The following is a 13487-nucleotide window of genomic DNA, read 5'->3' on the forward strand; positions in this document are numbered from 1 at the left end:
GCTTAGGCTCCAAATGGGACCAGAGTACCCAGCACACCCTTCCTGCTGTCTTTGACCAAAGCGGGGTATCTGGGAAAGAAGCTTTCAGGCCTTTCCTTAATCTGTCCTTTGGAATGTAAGCATCTTGGGGGTGGGGAGAAGAGAAAGGGGCAGGAGAGACAGAGAGGGCTGTGCTAATGTCATCCCTGCTGCAGATGCTCCCAGGACCCCAAAGTAGCAACAGTCTCACATACTTTGACCCCAAGCGTGAATTTAATAATGGGATGAGGTGAATGATGCAGGAACCTGTGGCCAGCCATCCTTTTTTCCCCATGGATACATGATTCTCGTTTCCTTCTCCTCTTCCCAACCCCCTCCTGGAGTTGACAGGCAATTCCTCTGAGTTAGATATGTCCTATTTCATAATAGGATTCATAAACTCAAATCCTATTTCCATATTATTCATTTTTGTAATAATCTTTTAAAGGCCAAACCCCAAATCCCATACCCATATAAACAAGCCATCAATCATGTTTTCTCCTGGATTTCTGCTCAGACAGTTCTTTCTCACAAGTTCCTCAGAACTGTCTTGAATCATTGCATTGCTGCTGGTAGCGAAGTCTATTACATTTGATCATCCCATAGTGTCTCAGTTATTGTGTACAATGTTCTCCTGGTTCTGCTCCTCTCGCTCTGCATCAGTTCCTGGAGGTTGTCTCAGTTCACACAGAATCCCTCCAGTTCATCATTCCTTTGAGCACAATCATATTCCATCTCCAACATATACAACTTGTTCAGCCATTCCCCAGTCGAAGGGCATTTTCCAATTTTTGGCCACCACAAAGAGCACAGCTATGAATATTTTTGCACAAACAGATCCTTTCCCATTAAAAAAAATCTCTTTGGGTTACCAACCTAGTAGTGGTAGCTGGAACTATCATTCTGTCCTTGGTTTTGCCACCATTGGGTGCACTTTGGGTGCTCATAACCCGAGAGGTTTTTCTATTATGGCAAATAGGTTAAAGCCTTGTTGTCAAAGACATGGCAAGTGTGCAGAGCTGGCAGTGGGGGAGGGAGCTGCTCCATTCCCCCTCTTCCCAGAACCTAAGGACATTTTTTTGTATGTTCCACCCCTCTATCCAAGGGCCCAAAGCAATCTCTGATAATGCCGGGGGGGGGGGGGGGGGGCTCACAGACAGCTTGAATTTGCCCAACTTGTTAAAGGTTCACCAACACTGGCCTAAAGAATCCATCACAGCCAGCAGGCAGCCAGGGAAATGAGCACTGCTCTCCCCAGCTTCCCTTTTGCCATTTCCAAATGAATCCCCTTTGTTCAGGTTTACACTCCAGGTGGGTAGGAAACCAAGTTTTTGTGTAGCTGGCTCCAGCTGTGAAAGGGGAGAATAAGGGAGCAGGGGTATGAAGGGAGAGACAGCAGAGGCAAAGGTGGGATCTGTGTTGACCCCACTAAGCTTATGCTAGCTCAGTGTCATCAGATGCTGAGGAAGGTACACTAGGCCTCCTAGAAGTACCCAAAATGGAAGCAGCAACCCAGTGGGCACCTAGAGAGCCTTGACCGGTCCCAGAGCAGAGACCCTTAGCTATCATGCTTGTAGTGGGACTGTCAAGGCAGCAGGCAGTGAGCCTAGCCTCCGTGGAGCCTGGGGATGAATGTGGATTGCCCTCAGAATAGAAAGCCCCTGATTCAGTCCTCCAGGTGTCAATCAAACAGGAGCTCTCAGCAGAGTTGGCCAGAGTCTGTGCTATATCTAGAGTGACTTTCCTCCCTCCTAACCACGGTGAGGAAAGTGCAACTTGACCACCCCCTCCTCCCTCCCTGCCTCCAATGCGGCAGCCACCTACATCAAATGATCTCAACAGTAATCCAGATTTTCCTTTTATTTCACTAGGGCTGGGGGGGGGGGGGGGGGGGAGGTTCAGGGAGGTTTCCATTGGGGTCCCTGTCTCAGATCAATGCTGGCACAGAGGAAGGGGATTCTCCCCACCCTGAAAAGGTTCCCTTGCCTTTACTAGGCCTGAAACCCATCTAGAAAATGAGGAAAAGTGCAGTATAAGCCTGGGCAGTGCAGGCTGAGGTCTGGTTCAGTGCAGGGTTTCCCAGGCGCTTCCTATGTCAGTCAGGTATTCCAGGTGGAGTTTACATGCAGGGGATGGGTGCAGCTCCTAGTGCACAGTCCTCTCTTTCTGGCGATGGTAGTCTAGGGAGGAGAAAAACCCACTGGAAGGCAGGGTACAGTTCTCTCCAGGGAGAGAGATTGCCTCCCCCTCTCCTCCCAGTTTCTAGTGCTGAAGAGTTCAATGAGCCAGGCCCCTCGGCAATTACAAACAACTAGAACAAGTGTCTCCAGAGCCAAGGGCCTGTGACTCCTATACTTACTGTAGGGGAAGAATCGGACCCGCATGCTGATCTCACGGGCTGTCTTCAGGATCTCCACAGCCTGAAAGGTAGAAGTTGAGCGAAAGGAGAAGCATGGCCAGCAAGCACCCCCAAGTGCAGCCACAGGCTCTTCTTCATTTCCCAAGCCAACAAAGCTGGGGGTTCTCTTTCCATATCCTGGGTGTGCCCCTCTTACTTTGCTATGTTCAATGTCTTGGAAATCTACTTCATTCACTGCCAAGACCTGGTCTCCTTCCTGTAGTCCTGCCCGGTGTGCATCTGAGTCAGGAATCACCTGCCAGAAGCATGAAAGCTCCATGTGACTGGGGTAGGAAAGACAGCATGACCCACCGAAGGGGGAGCTGCACTGAGAAATGGGTCTGCCATCAGTTAAGCCAACTGGAACTCTACCCTCAATGACCTACCTTGGAGATGAAGATACCCAGCTGGGAGGCCTTTCCCCCACGGATGTTAAATCCCAACTGTAAAACAAGAATCCAGTGAAAGAGGTCAAACAGAGAAGGGGCCCTAGACAAGAGCATCTAGGCCCATCAAAGAGCAACAAGAAAGTTTGCTTGTATCTTGTAGATGGGAAACAAAAGAAGTGGTCAGGACATTTCAAGTCTCCGGGATCAGGGGAAGAATGGTGCCTGTCTTGCATTATGTAAACTTCAACCCCAGGCCCAGCTCCAAGCAAACACTCAAACTTGGCATGAGAAAAGGCTGCTCCACAGGCTCACCTGGGCTCCCGGGGGCTTCTTCAGGGTGATAGTCCGAGGCAGGAACTGGGTCAATTCATTGTTGTAGTCTGGGTGGTAGACCCTCTGCAATACATAGCCCACCCCCCAGGAATCACACTCCCTTTCCAGGGGTCTTCCCTCTGTTCTACTTCCAGGTCACTCTGGAGCCAGGACAAGGGAGAACAGCCATTGGCTTTGGCACAAGGAGGCCCACCAACATCACCCAGCTGAACAGGCAAATGGGAGCCCTCTGGGTCAGACATGTTGAGAACAGGTCGGGCAGGAATTAAGAGTACATCCGACACTTGCTAGTTGTAACTGGTGAGAAAGTAAGATGCCAAGAGGTCTTTATGGAGGGTTCCCAAGTAGGCCAGGGAGGTGGATCTTCTTCATTCTAAGACTTACCCTACAATCAATTCTCTGTTCTCCTTGGGAGGATGAGTAGACTCGATGGCTGTTCTCTCCTCCAAGCACCCTCCCCATTTACCTACTCCTCCCACCGCAGAAGAAATGGACAATAACACACCTCATGAGGAGGAATCCAGGCTGGGGGATTCTCATAGGGGGGCAGGAAGACCACCGGATAATCATCATAAGGAATCTGGCCTTCCATGTCTGGAGAGGGGCTGAAGGCACAAACCGAAACTGGCATTCAATTGGGGAGGGCGAGACCGCACAGCTAGCTGCTCGAGAGAGGGCTCCTTCTGAAGTCGGAGCACCATCCGCCTCATTGTCCTTAACTGCAAAACGGGGCTCAGAACAGCAAAAGGTGGTTAGCCCCTTCCCTTCGGCTACCCCTTCAAGAGTGGAGCTCAGAGAGCAGTGCGTGTAAGAGGCGTGTCAAGAGGAACCCAGCTCTCCAGGGCATCTCGGGGCACCGAGGCGTGGGCGAGGGCCGGCAAGAAGCAGGGGCAGGGCTGGAGCGAGCCAGCCTCCTTCCCCGCCATCGGTTTTACTGGGCCCCCGACACCACTCACCCCGAGCTGCAGCCGCCTCACCTGGACTGGGGCTCCGGCGCCACCGCCAGCTTGGACTTTCGGTTGCCCGTGCCGGTGACTGAGAGCCGGAAACGGAAACGAAGAGGACCCCGGCAGGCGGGGAGCTCAGGAGAGCTCAGCCCAGCCCTGCCGCCGCGTCTTCCTGGGCGGGGCGAGAGCCGGCCGGGCGCGCGCCTGCGCTCAGGGTCTCGCCTCCGCCCCTGAGGCCCCGCCCCACTGCGTCCTCCTGGAGATTGGCTGGCACCACCCAGACCGATTTGAAACTTGGCGGTTAAAAAGTGCGGCGGCCCGAGCGCGGCCCAGGAGGCCTCGGGAAGGATTTCAGCAAGAAGGAGCCTCGGCAGCGGCCGGTGAGCCGCAGGGAGGACGCGGCGTGGCGGCGTGGGGAGGGGGCACGCAGTTATGGGGCGGGAGTGACCTCGGAGACCCCGCAGCAGAGGCGCAGAGTGACTCTGCACGGGCGGGGAGGGCTTCCGGAAGGAACTTGACGGGAGAAATGAGGTCCCGCGGCTACGGTCGCGGCCGGCTAGGCGCGAGGCTGGTGGGGCGATTTCCGCAGAGGGGGGCGGGGAGGTGCCCCGCGGCTTGTGGGGAACCTGAGGAGATTGGGCTGGGTGACGTCACGGGGGAGTGGCCTTCAGGTAGGGGAAACCGGGGTCGAGATGGCCGGGGTCTGGGGGGGGAAACCGGGAGCTAATGAAGAGGCTTCAAGAGGCGCGGTGGCTGCTGGGAAGAAGCTGAAGGGATCCGGGAGGCCCTCCTCAGTTCAGGCCGCGCCTTTCTTGATGGCAGGATCGAAAGTTCAAGAGAACGATGAAGGAAGAGGTGAAAGGCATCCCAGTCAAGGTGGCCCTGCGCTGCCGCCCACTTCTCCCCAGGGAGCTGGAGGAAGGCTGCCAGACCTGCCTTTCCTTTGTACCTGGAGAGCCCCAGGTAAGTGGGGAGGGACTGCCTGTTTCCCGATGCCAGTGAGTGGGTCCCATCATCTCTCATCACCCGTCTCACCCCTGCCCGGTCTGGATTTGGCTCTTCCAGGTGGTGGTTGGCAGTGGCGAAAAATGCTTCACCTACGACTTTGTGTTTGATCCCTCAGCGGAGCAGGAAGAAGTTTTCAACCTAGCAGTGGCCCCTCTCATAAAGGGCATCTTTCAAGGTGAGGGAGCGCCCTGCCTCAGTGTTAGGGGATAGCTCTCCAGTCACTAGAGGAGGGCCAATTGGCCAGGCTCAGGCCGGAGATCTCTTTGAGCCTTTGATGGACTAACTCTTTGTGACTGAAAACCAGAGACTGTTCCAAAATACACCATCAATGTTCAGAGTGTTTTCTAGTTGGTTATTGTGCTGACATTTCTTCCTTTTTGTAGGTTATACCTCGGAATGGTTGCTTCAAGTCATTTTACAAGTTGAAATACAATGTGAATTAAGACAGGGATTAAAAAAGAAAAAACAGACAAAATAACCAAAGTCTTTTTCATCAGTCAGCAAGCAATTACTATGTTCTTTTTAGGTTGTCGAAGGGTTGACCTCCAAGAGACATGTAGAGATCCGCGCATGGGAACTCCATCCCTTTACAGATGGGGAAACTGAAGCATGCCAAGACCATAAAATGGCTTGACTATAGTCATATAGTCAGTTAATGAATGGGAGAGCTAGGACTAACTCCGAATTAGAAGGGACCTCAGAGGCCATTTGGTCGAGCCCAGACCTGACAAAGACAGATTATCTCATCCACTATTTGCTTGAAGAGCTCCTGTGTGAGGGATAATGCTGTCTCTTGGAACAACTCCTTGTTAGAGAGTTCTTTACTCCTCAAGCCCAGATCTCTAGTCTCTGGGTGACTTCTTGTTTTGATTGGCCTCCTGGAACAAAGCTTTCTTGGCCACAGATATTAGCAGATAGCCCTCATGTGTTCCCAAATTGCCTCCTGCCTGCCCTTGGTTGACACATGATTTGGAGACTCTTCTTTTTCCCCCACGGGGTCACTCTTAGATTTCTTCAGCTTCTAACTGTCTTCCTTCCTAAAATGGGGTACCCTGAGGGTGGCCTGGGCAGAGCTGGGGACAGAGGGATTGTCTGTCACCTTCTCAGTTCTAGGTACTCTACCACCAAGCAGCCTACTAGGGGGCTACCAATCATATCACCCACTGACTTGTCTTAGGCTTACTATCCACCACCAAAATCCCCAGCTCTCTCAGATAAATTACTGTCTACTCCTACAGCATCCTTATTTTAGAGGATCATAAATTTAGGAATGGAAGAGGATATAAAGGCTGAGTCCAACCTCCTGATTTTATAGATAAGGAAACGAGCTGAGAAGTTAAATGACTGGCCCAGGGTCACAAACATAGCTCATATGTGTTTAATTTTAATGCCCCAAACTTTAGGTGCTGTTCCCTCTCTACCATGCCACATTGCTTCATACTTAAGTTGATTTTTTTTAACCCAAGTATAAGACTTTGTTTATCCCTATTCAATTTCATATTACTGGATTTGACTCAACCATCCAGCCTTTCAAGATTTAGCAGAGCCTGATTGTCATCCAGTGTATTAGCTGTCACTCCTATGCCTCTCCCTCCTAGCTTCTTAGTCTCCTCCATTCCCATGAGCTACTCAGGGTGGGTTGTAAACATCAGATGAGTTCATACATGTCAGAAGTGCTGTAAACCTTCTGGCATTCCAGAAACACTGTTAGGATGCAGCTGGTGGACAGATCGCTGGGCCTAGAGTCTAGGAGCCCCTAATTCCAAGCTTGTGGCACTGGCTAGGTGACCCTGGTCAGATTACTCCACTCAGCCATGATTTTCTTCCATTGTAAAAGGAGATGATAATAGTACCTGCCTCCCAGGGTTGCAGGGAAGATCAACTGAGTTAGTGGATGGAAGGCACTTTGCTACCCTTAAGTGTCGACCATTATGATAGATGACTGGTGTTGTCTGAGTCTTCTGTATATTTCATAAGCTCCTCATTGTGCCTAGATTCCAGTCATGGGCAAACTATCCTGCAGCCCAGGGCCAAGCCCATATTCCATATTCCCAGGACCCTCCACTTTGGATCTCTTTCCAAGGTGGTCGTTGGAATCTATGAATGACAGCTCTGGCCCATTCATTTGGCCCATTCACTGATAATAGTACTACTACTAATAATAATACTAATACTAATAATACTAATAATACTAATAATAGATAATAATCTAGCTCACAACTGTCCAGCTCTTCCAAGGCAATAGAAGGAAAGAGTTTGTCAAATATTTTCCTTAAATACTGGCAAACTATTATCTCTAGCATTCCCTTGATCTACCAGAGGAATAATTGTTAAAGTAGAAATGCGGTTAGTCCGGCATCTCTCAGGAGACCTTGGGATAGTCTGCAGCTTATCATTGTTCCCCTGAAACATAGCACCCTGACATGAGTCCGATAACCCATGTGGTTTTAGCAGGGCCAAGGACAGAGGCAATGTCACCTACACATGCATACATAACACAAGTGCTGGGTACTTGGGATCTCTAGATGCAGCCTAAAATGATACTACTTTCTTCATCTAAGTTTAAACTCAAGAGCATCTACTTGTTCTTATCTTTTCAATCTGGGTGTTCAAGTCCCTAATAGCTTCGGTTTTGTATGGACCCTTAAGGCTTACAAAGCATTTTTCATCCCAACAAGTACCCCATTTGGGTTGCAGTTCAAAAACCAGTCATGGAGGAGTAATGTCACTGTATTAAGGTTGTAGCCAGCAAGTGGCAGGGCTGCAGATTGAACACAGGACAGGCCCTCTGACTCCAAATCCAGCTCACCTTCCCCTGCTTGCCATGGGATTGGTAACAGGAGTTGTTCTGTTCAGATTGTGAATGAAAGCTGCCACTAGGATCAGTAGCACAGCTAGGAGACCTGAGAGGCTTCCTGTGGAAGGAAACAAGTGAGAGGAGAAGCTTGTTCACACTGGTGGAGTCTGGGAGATTTCTGACTGTGGTGGAAGTCAGTCAGTGGTTTCAATTTTGGGGTTAGAGAATACCATTCTTTTTAGCTTTGCCAATTCCACTGCTTATCTTCTAGCAACTTGGAAAAACAGATTTGGGTCTCATGATTTTGAAAAGCAGTGACCTGAACAAGAGTTGAGTCTATATGGGGATTCTGTTTAACTGAGAGCACGATCTACCTGGATATGCCTTTTTGGCTAAGGGGATTATTAATAACAGATTCATACTGGGCTTCTTTCCTCTTTTGCGTGGTTTCTGAAACTTAATGACACTCTTATTACTTGAACCCAGGGTTTCCCCAATTAGGGGTAGAGAAGGTTTCGATGTTTTTGAGACTAGACTACCTTTGCTTAGTTTTTGGCTGGCAGAGTGATGGTGGAATTATTGGATTCTAGTGCAAATAGGCCAGTATACTTTTAGAATGAAAAGGTTTTGAGCACCATGGCGACTCTTTTCTGCCTAGGGTATAATGCAACTGTTCTGGCCTATGGACAAACTGGCTCTGGAAAAACGTTTTCAATGGGAAGTGCCTATACTGCAGCTCAGGAGAATGAGCCAACAGTTGGGGTCATCCCTCGCGTCATTCAGCTCCTTTTCACCGAAATGGACAAGAAGGTGGACTTTGAATTTCTCCTGAAAGTGTCTTATCTGGAGGTAAGTGATAGATCTGGCAAATCAAAGATTATGCTATGCTTTCCTCAAGCAGGACATCTTTAACTTCAAGGATGGTTCAAATGATAATGTATATGCCTTCGAAAAGTGAATTGGGTAAGGAGTGATAATGGCTGCATGGAAGCAGTGTGGAACAATGGAAAGACTACTCCCTGGCTCTGGTATTAGAGAACTTGAGATCAGATCCTATTATCTCTGTGAACTTGGGCAAGTCACTTGGCCGCCCTGGGTCCCAGTTCCCTCATCTGCTCATTGAAGGCATTAAATGAGATGGCCTTTAAATCTATGAGCCAGTGTATAAATGCCAGTCGAATAAAAAGCCCATAACTAACTGGACAGCTTTAAAGTGTGTATTTCTGGAACTAGTAATACACTCTAAAAATTAACTAGCCATTTCCATATGTGAGGAAAGTACATGTAAGCAGAATCTCATCTTCAAAAAGTAGGAGTTATGTTTTCAAATTAGACCTTTATTTTTCTTTTAGGTTTGTTGTTTTTATTATGCAAAACACTTCCATATTGGTCATTGTTGGAAGAGCAAAGTCATACATAACCCAAAGCTTAAAATAAAACCAAAGATACACTGATGTGAGTGAAAGATGACACCAACAGAGCATTTCCCATCCTAAGTCTTTCAGAATTGTCCCAGATCATTGCATGAAAGTAGTCAAATTTTCACAGATGATCATCATACAATATTGCCATTATTGTGTACAGTGTTCTCCTGGTTCTCCTTGTTTCACTCTGCATCAGTTCCCACAGGTCTTTCCAGTTTTTTCTGAACTCATCTTGCTTATCATTTCTTCTAATACAATAGTATTCCATCACTAATATATACCATAATTTGTTCAGCCATTCCCCAATGGACGGACATCCCCATACTTTCCAATTCTTTGCCTCTACAAAAAGAACTGCTAGAAATATTTTTGTACAAATAGGTATGGATCAAAGGGTATGACAGTTTTATAGCCCTTTGGGCCTAGTCCCGAATTGCCCACCAGAATGGTTCGATCAGTTCACAAGTCTACTGACAATACGTTAGTTTCCCAATTTTGCCACGTCCCCTCCAACATTTACCACTTTCCTTTACTACCGTATTGGCCAGTCTGCTAGGTGTGAGGTAGTACCTCAACATTGTTTTAATTTGCATTTCTCTAATCATGAGTGATTTAGAACATTTTTTCATGTGCTTTTTGATGGCTTTGATTTCTTCATCTGAAAACTGCTTGTTCGTATCCTTTGTTCGTCAATTGGGGAATGGCTTGTATTCTTATAAATTTTGCTTTGTTCTCTATGCATTTGAGAAATTAGACCTTTATCGGAAAAATTTGTTATAAACACTTTTCCCCAGCTTGTCCCCCCACCCCCTAATTTTAGTTACATTCTTCTTTTTTTTTTTGTACAAAAGCTTTTTAATTTAATATAATCAAAAGTATTGAGTTTATATCTTTTAATGCCCTTATCTCATTTGGTCTCAAATTCTTCCCTTCTCCAAAGATCTGCCAGGCAAACTATTCTGTGTTCTCCTAATTTAGTTATGGTATCACTCTTTATATCTAAATCATCAATCCATTTTGACTGTATCTTGGTATAGGGTATGCAATATTGGTCTATGCCTAGTTTCTGCCATGCTGTTTTCCAATTTTACCAACAGTTTCTGTTAAATAGTGAGTTCCTATTCCAAAAGCTGGAATCTTTGGGTGTATCAAACACTAGGTCAAATTGGACCTTTATAACAAGTCTTGTCAATTTGTTGTTCAGTCATTTTTCAGTTGTGTTTAATTCTTTTGTGACCCCATTCAGATGAGGCAAGAGGGTGAAGTGTAGTGAGATCATATTTAAACTCTGGAACATGAGTGTGAATCTTCCTGATTTCAGACCCAGTATTTTATCCATAGCATCTCCTAGTTGCCTTTAAAAGATCTAATGTTGGGGCAGCTAGGTGGTTCAGTGGATTGAGTGCCAGGCAAAGAGACAGGAGGTCCTGAGCTATTACCTGGACATAAACTATTTGAACTTCTATTGTATGTGAGTGTTGTTTGTCACCTTTGATCTCTTAAGTATCTGGGGATGTGCAAAGAAAGGAAATTTACCCTTCCTCCTACCTATGTACCTGGCATAAGCCTAAACTCAACCCGGAGGCTAGGACAGGACAAAAGGAGCCAGAAGGTTATAAAAAGGGTTAAGCAGGAAGCTCACACTCTCTCTGTCTCTGGCTTTCTATCAAGGAATTCCCATGCTGGGGTCTGCTGGAGCAGCCACATGAAAAGTTAGATTAGGACTCCTTTTTCTTTCTCTCTCTCTCTCTCTCTCTCTCTCTCTCTCTCTCTCTCTCTCTCTCTCTCTCTCTCATCTTCTACCTATCCAGGTAATCCTAATAAATTTTATTTAAACATAAGGAATGGATTCCTATTTTAATCTCTAACAGAGGATAAAAGCAGCAATGAAGGTGGTAGCTCCTGGCACCAAAGAGCTGGATTTTGGCACACCTTTCAACTCTATTCTTTGGTATCTGTCTGCTTGCTCTTTCACTATAAAGAAAAATCTTAGTTTATAAATTATCCTTTGGGGGCAACGAGGTGGAACCAGGCCTAGAGACGGGAGGGTCCTGGGTTCAAATCTGGCATCATACACTTCCTAGCTGTGTGACCCTGGGCAAGTCACTTCACCCCCATTGCCTAGCCCTTACTGCTCTTCTATCTTAGAACCAATACACAATATTGATTCTAAGATGGAAGGGAAGGGTTTTTTGTTTTTGTTTTGCATTTCTTGTTTTGTTTTGAAGTAATTTATTTAGTCAATTTAGAACATTATTCCTTGGTTACAATAATCACATTATTTCCCTCCCTCCCCTCCACCCACCCTTCCCATAGCCAATGTGCAATTTCATTGGGTATTACATGTGTCCTTGATCAAAACCTATTTCCATGTTGTTGGTGTTTACACCAGTGCCATCATTTAGAGTCTCCATCCCCAGCCATATCCCCTCCACCCATATATTCAAGCAGTTGTTTTTCTTCTGTGTTTCTACTTCCACAGTTTTTCCTCTAAATGTGAATAGTGGTTTTTCTCATAGATTTCTCCAAGTTGTTCAGGATCACTGCATTGCCACTAATGGAGAAGTCCATTACATTTGATTGTACCACAGTGCATCCGTCTCTGTGTACAATGTTCTCCTCGTTCTGCTCCTCTCACTCTGCATCACTTCCTGGAGGTTGTTCAAGTCTCCATGGAATCCTTCCAGTTCCTCATTCCTTTGAGCGCAATAGTATTCCATCACCAACATATACCACAATGTGTTCAGCCATTCCCCAATTGAAGGGCATCCCCTCAGTTTCTAATTTTTGGCCACCACAAAGAGTGCAGCTATGAATATTCTTGTACAAGTATTTTTCCTTATTATCTCTTTGGGGTACAAACCCAGCAGTGCTATGGCTGGATCAAAGGGCAGACAGTCTTTTAGCGCTCTTTGGGCATAGTTCCAAATTGCCCTCCAGAATGGTTGGATCACTACACAACTCCACCAGCAATGCATTAATATCCCAACTTTGCCACATCCCCTCCAGCATTCATTACTTTCCTTTGCTGTCATGTTAGCCAATCTGCTAGGTGTGAGGTGATAACCTCAGATTTGTTTTGATTAGCATTTCTTTGATTATAAGAGATTTAGAACATTTTTTTCATGTGCTTATTAATAGTTGTGATTTCTTTAACTGAAAATTGCCTATTCATGTCCTTTGCCCATTTATCAACTGGGGAATGGATTGATTTTTTTGTACAATTGATTTAATTCTTTATAAATTTGGGTAATTAGACCTTTGTCAGAGGTTTTTGTTATGAAGATTGTTTCCCAATTGGTTGCTTCCCTTCTAATTTTGGTTGCATTGGATTTGTTTGTATAAAACCTTTTTAATTTGATGTAATCAAAATTATTGATTTTACATTTTGTGATTTTTTTTTTCGAACTCTTGCTTGGTCTTAAAATCTTTCCTTTCCCAAAGATCTGACATGTATACTATTCTGTGTTCACCTAATTTGTTTATAGTTTCCTTCTTTATATTCAGGTCATTCTCACTTCTTATTTTTAACAGATCTACAATGAGGAGATTCTAGACTTGCTGTCCCCATCTCGGGAGAAATCCTCACAGATAAATATACGGGAAGATCCTAAGGAAGGCATAAAGGTAAAATCGCTTTCTCTTTGTGATAGTAACCCTTGTACATGCCTATTGTGTGTAAGGTACATTACAAGTGCTGCTGGGTATACAGAGATCAAAATTAAACTGTCCCCACCCGCAAAGAACTTATATATAAGTGACTGTGAGCATCACACCTCCACATTTTTGTAGCCCCCATTTCCTTGAAACCAGGGTATGCTAAATATATTTCTGGATGGAAACTTTTGGGGGTAGAGGCACAGAACAGAGAAAGCCACATTGAGTTCTCTTAAGGATTCCCATTCCTCTTTACATCCATGTGGATAGCAAAGTATTTGGTGAGGACTTGCTTAGAATACAAAAGCTTAGGGAGTGTCACTTGCTTAGGGAATCCAGAAGTATAAGTCATATTTCTTGCCCTCAAGTAGTTAAAAGTCTGACCCAGAGAGGTCAGACATCTATGAAATACTTTGGATCATCTCCTTTTAGTTAGTGTTATATAGGCAATAAATCCTCAAAGAGATCAGTGAGCGTTAGCACAGTCAGGAAAAGCTTTATGGAAGAGGCATAAGT

General features: G+C 46.0%; 2 protein-coding genes across 12 annotated transcripts in view; one reads left to right on the forward strand and one right to left on the reverse strand.

Annotated features, from left to right (window-relative positions):
* KIF4A (kinesin family member 4A) overlaps positions 1–13487 on the forward strand; it is a 78728-nt gene that overhangs the window by 908 nt on the left and 64333 nt on the right. For 4 of the 7 annotated variants that reach the window (XM_007507606.3, XM_001368376.5, XM_016426808.2 and 1 more), the window contains exons 1-5: positions 4311–4465; positions 4908–5048; positions 5151–5268; positions 8549–8739; positions 12849–12941. In XM_007507606.3, the coding sequence (XP_007507668.1) occupies positions 4929–5048; positions 5151–5268; positions 8549–8739; positions 12849–12941 (522 nt within the window). In that variant the 5' untranslated portion in view covers positions 4311–4465; positions 4908–4928. Of the gene's footprint in view, positions 1–4298; positions 4466–4907; positions 5049–5150; positions 5269–8548; positions 8740–12848; positions 12942–13487 lie in introns of those variants that run through there. The other 3 variants (XM_007507608.3, XM_007507607.3, XM_056809337.1) reach the window with 3 other exon arrangements.
* Positions 1864–4283, reverse strand: PDZD11 (PDZ domain containing 11). 5 transcript variants are annotated; one of them, XM_007507604.3, is made up of 7 exons: positions 4116–4280; positions 3644–3743; positions 3118–3201; positions 2803–2859; positions 2574–2672; positions 2378–2438; positions 1864–2198 (listed from the first exon to the last, which is right to left on the reverse strand). In XM_007507604.3, the coding sequence occupies exons 2-7, from the start codon at positions 3728–3730 to the stop codon at positions 2164–2166; spliced, it is 423 nt and encodes a 140-aa protein (XP_007507666.1). In that variant the 5' UTR covers positions 3731–3743; positions 4116–4280; the 3' UTR covers positions 1864–2163. The 5 variants fall into 5 exon arrangements, with proteins under 5 accessions (XP_007507666.1, XP_007507665.1, XP_001362829.1 ...); XM_007507603.3 differs by having other exon boundaries at positions 3644–3857; positions 4116–4254; XM_001362792.4 differs by having other exon boundaries at positions 4095–4254.

The sequence above is a fragment of the Monodelphis domestica genome, chromosome X (genome assembly GCF_027887165.1).
Source record: "Monodelphis domestica isolate mMonDom1 chromosome X, mMonDom1.pri, whole genome shotgun sequence".
In the NCBI taxonomy this organism is placed as follows: Eukaryota; Metazoa; Chordata; class Mammalia; order Didelphimorphia; family Didelphidae; genus Monodelphis; species Monodelphis domestica.

Excerpts from the sequence above, each read along its gene's own strand:
- PDZD11 (XM_007507603.3), bottom strand. The coding sequence starts at position 3,769 with ATGCCAGTTTCGGTTTGTGCCTTCAGCCCCTCTCCAGACATGGAAGGC. Across the intron at positions 3,202-3,643 it reads CCTGGATTCCTCCTCATGAG|AGGGTCTACCACCCAGACTA; the intron begins GTGTGTTATTGT and ends TATGTATTGCAG. Across the intron at positions 2,199-2,377 it reads GGTCCGATTCTTCCCCTACA|ACTACCATCGCCAGAAAGAG; the intron begins GTAAGTATAGGA and ends TCTCCTCCCTAG.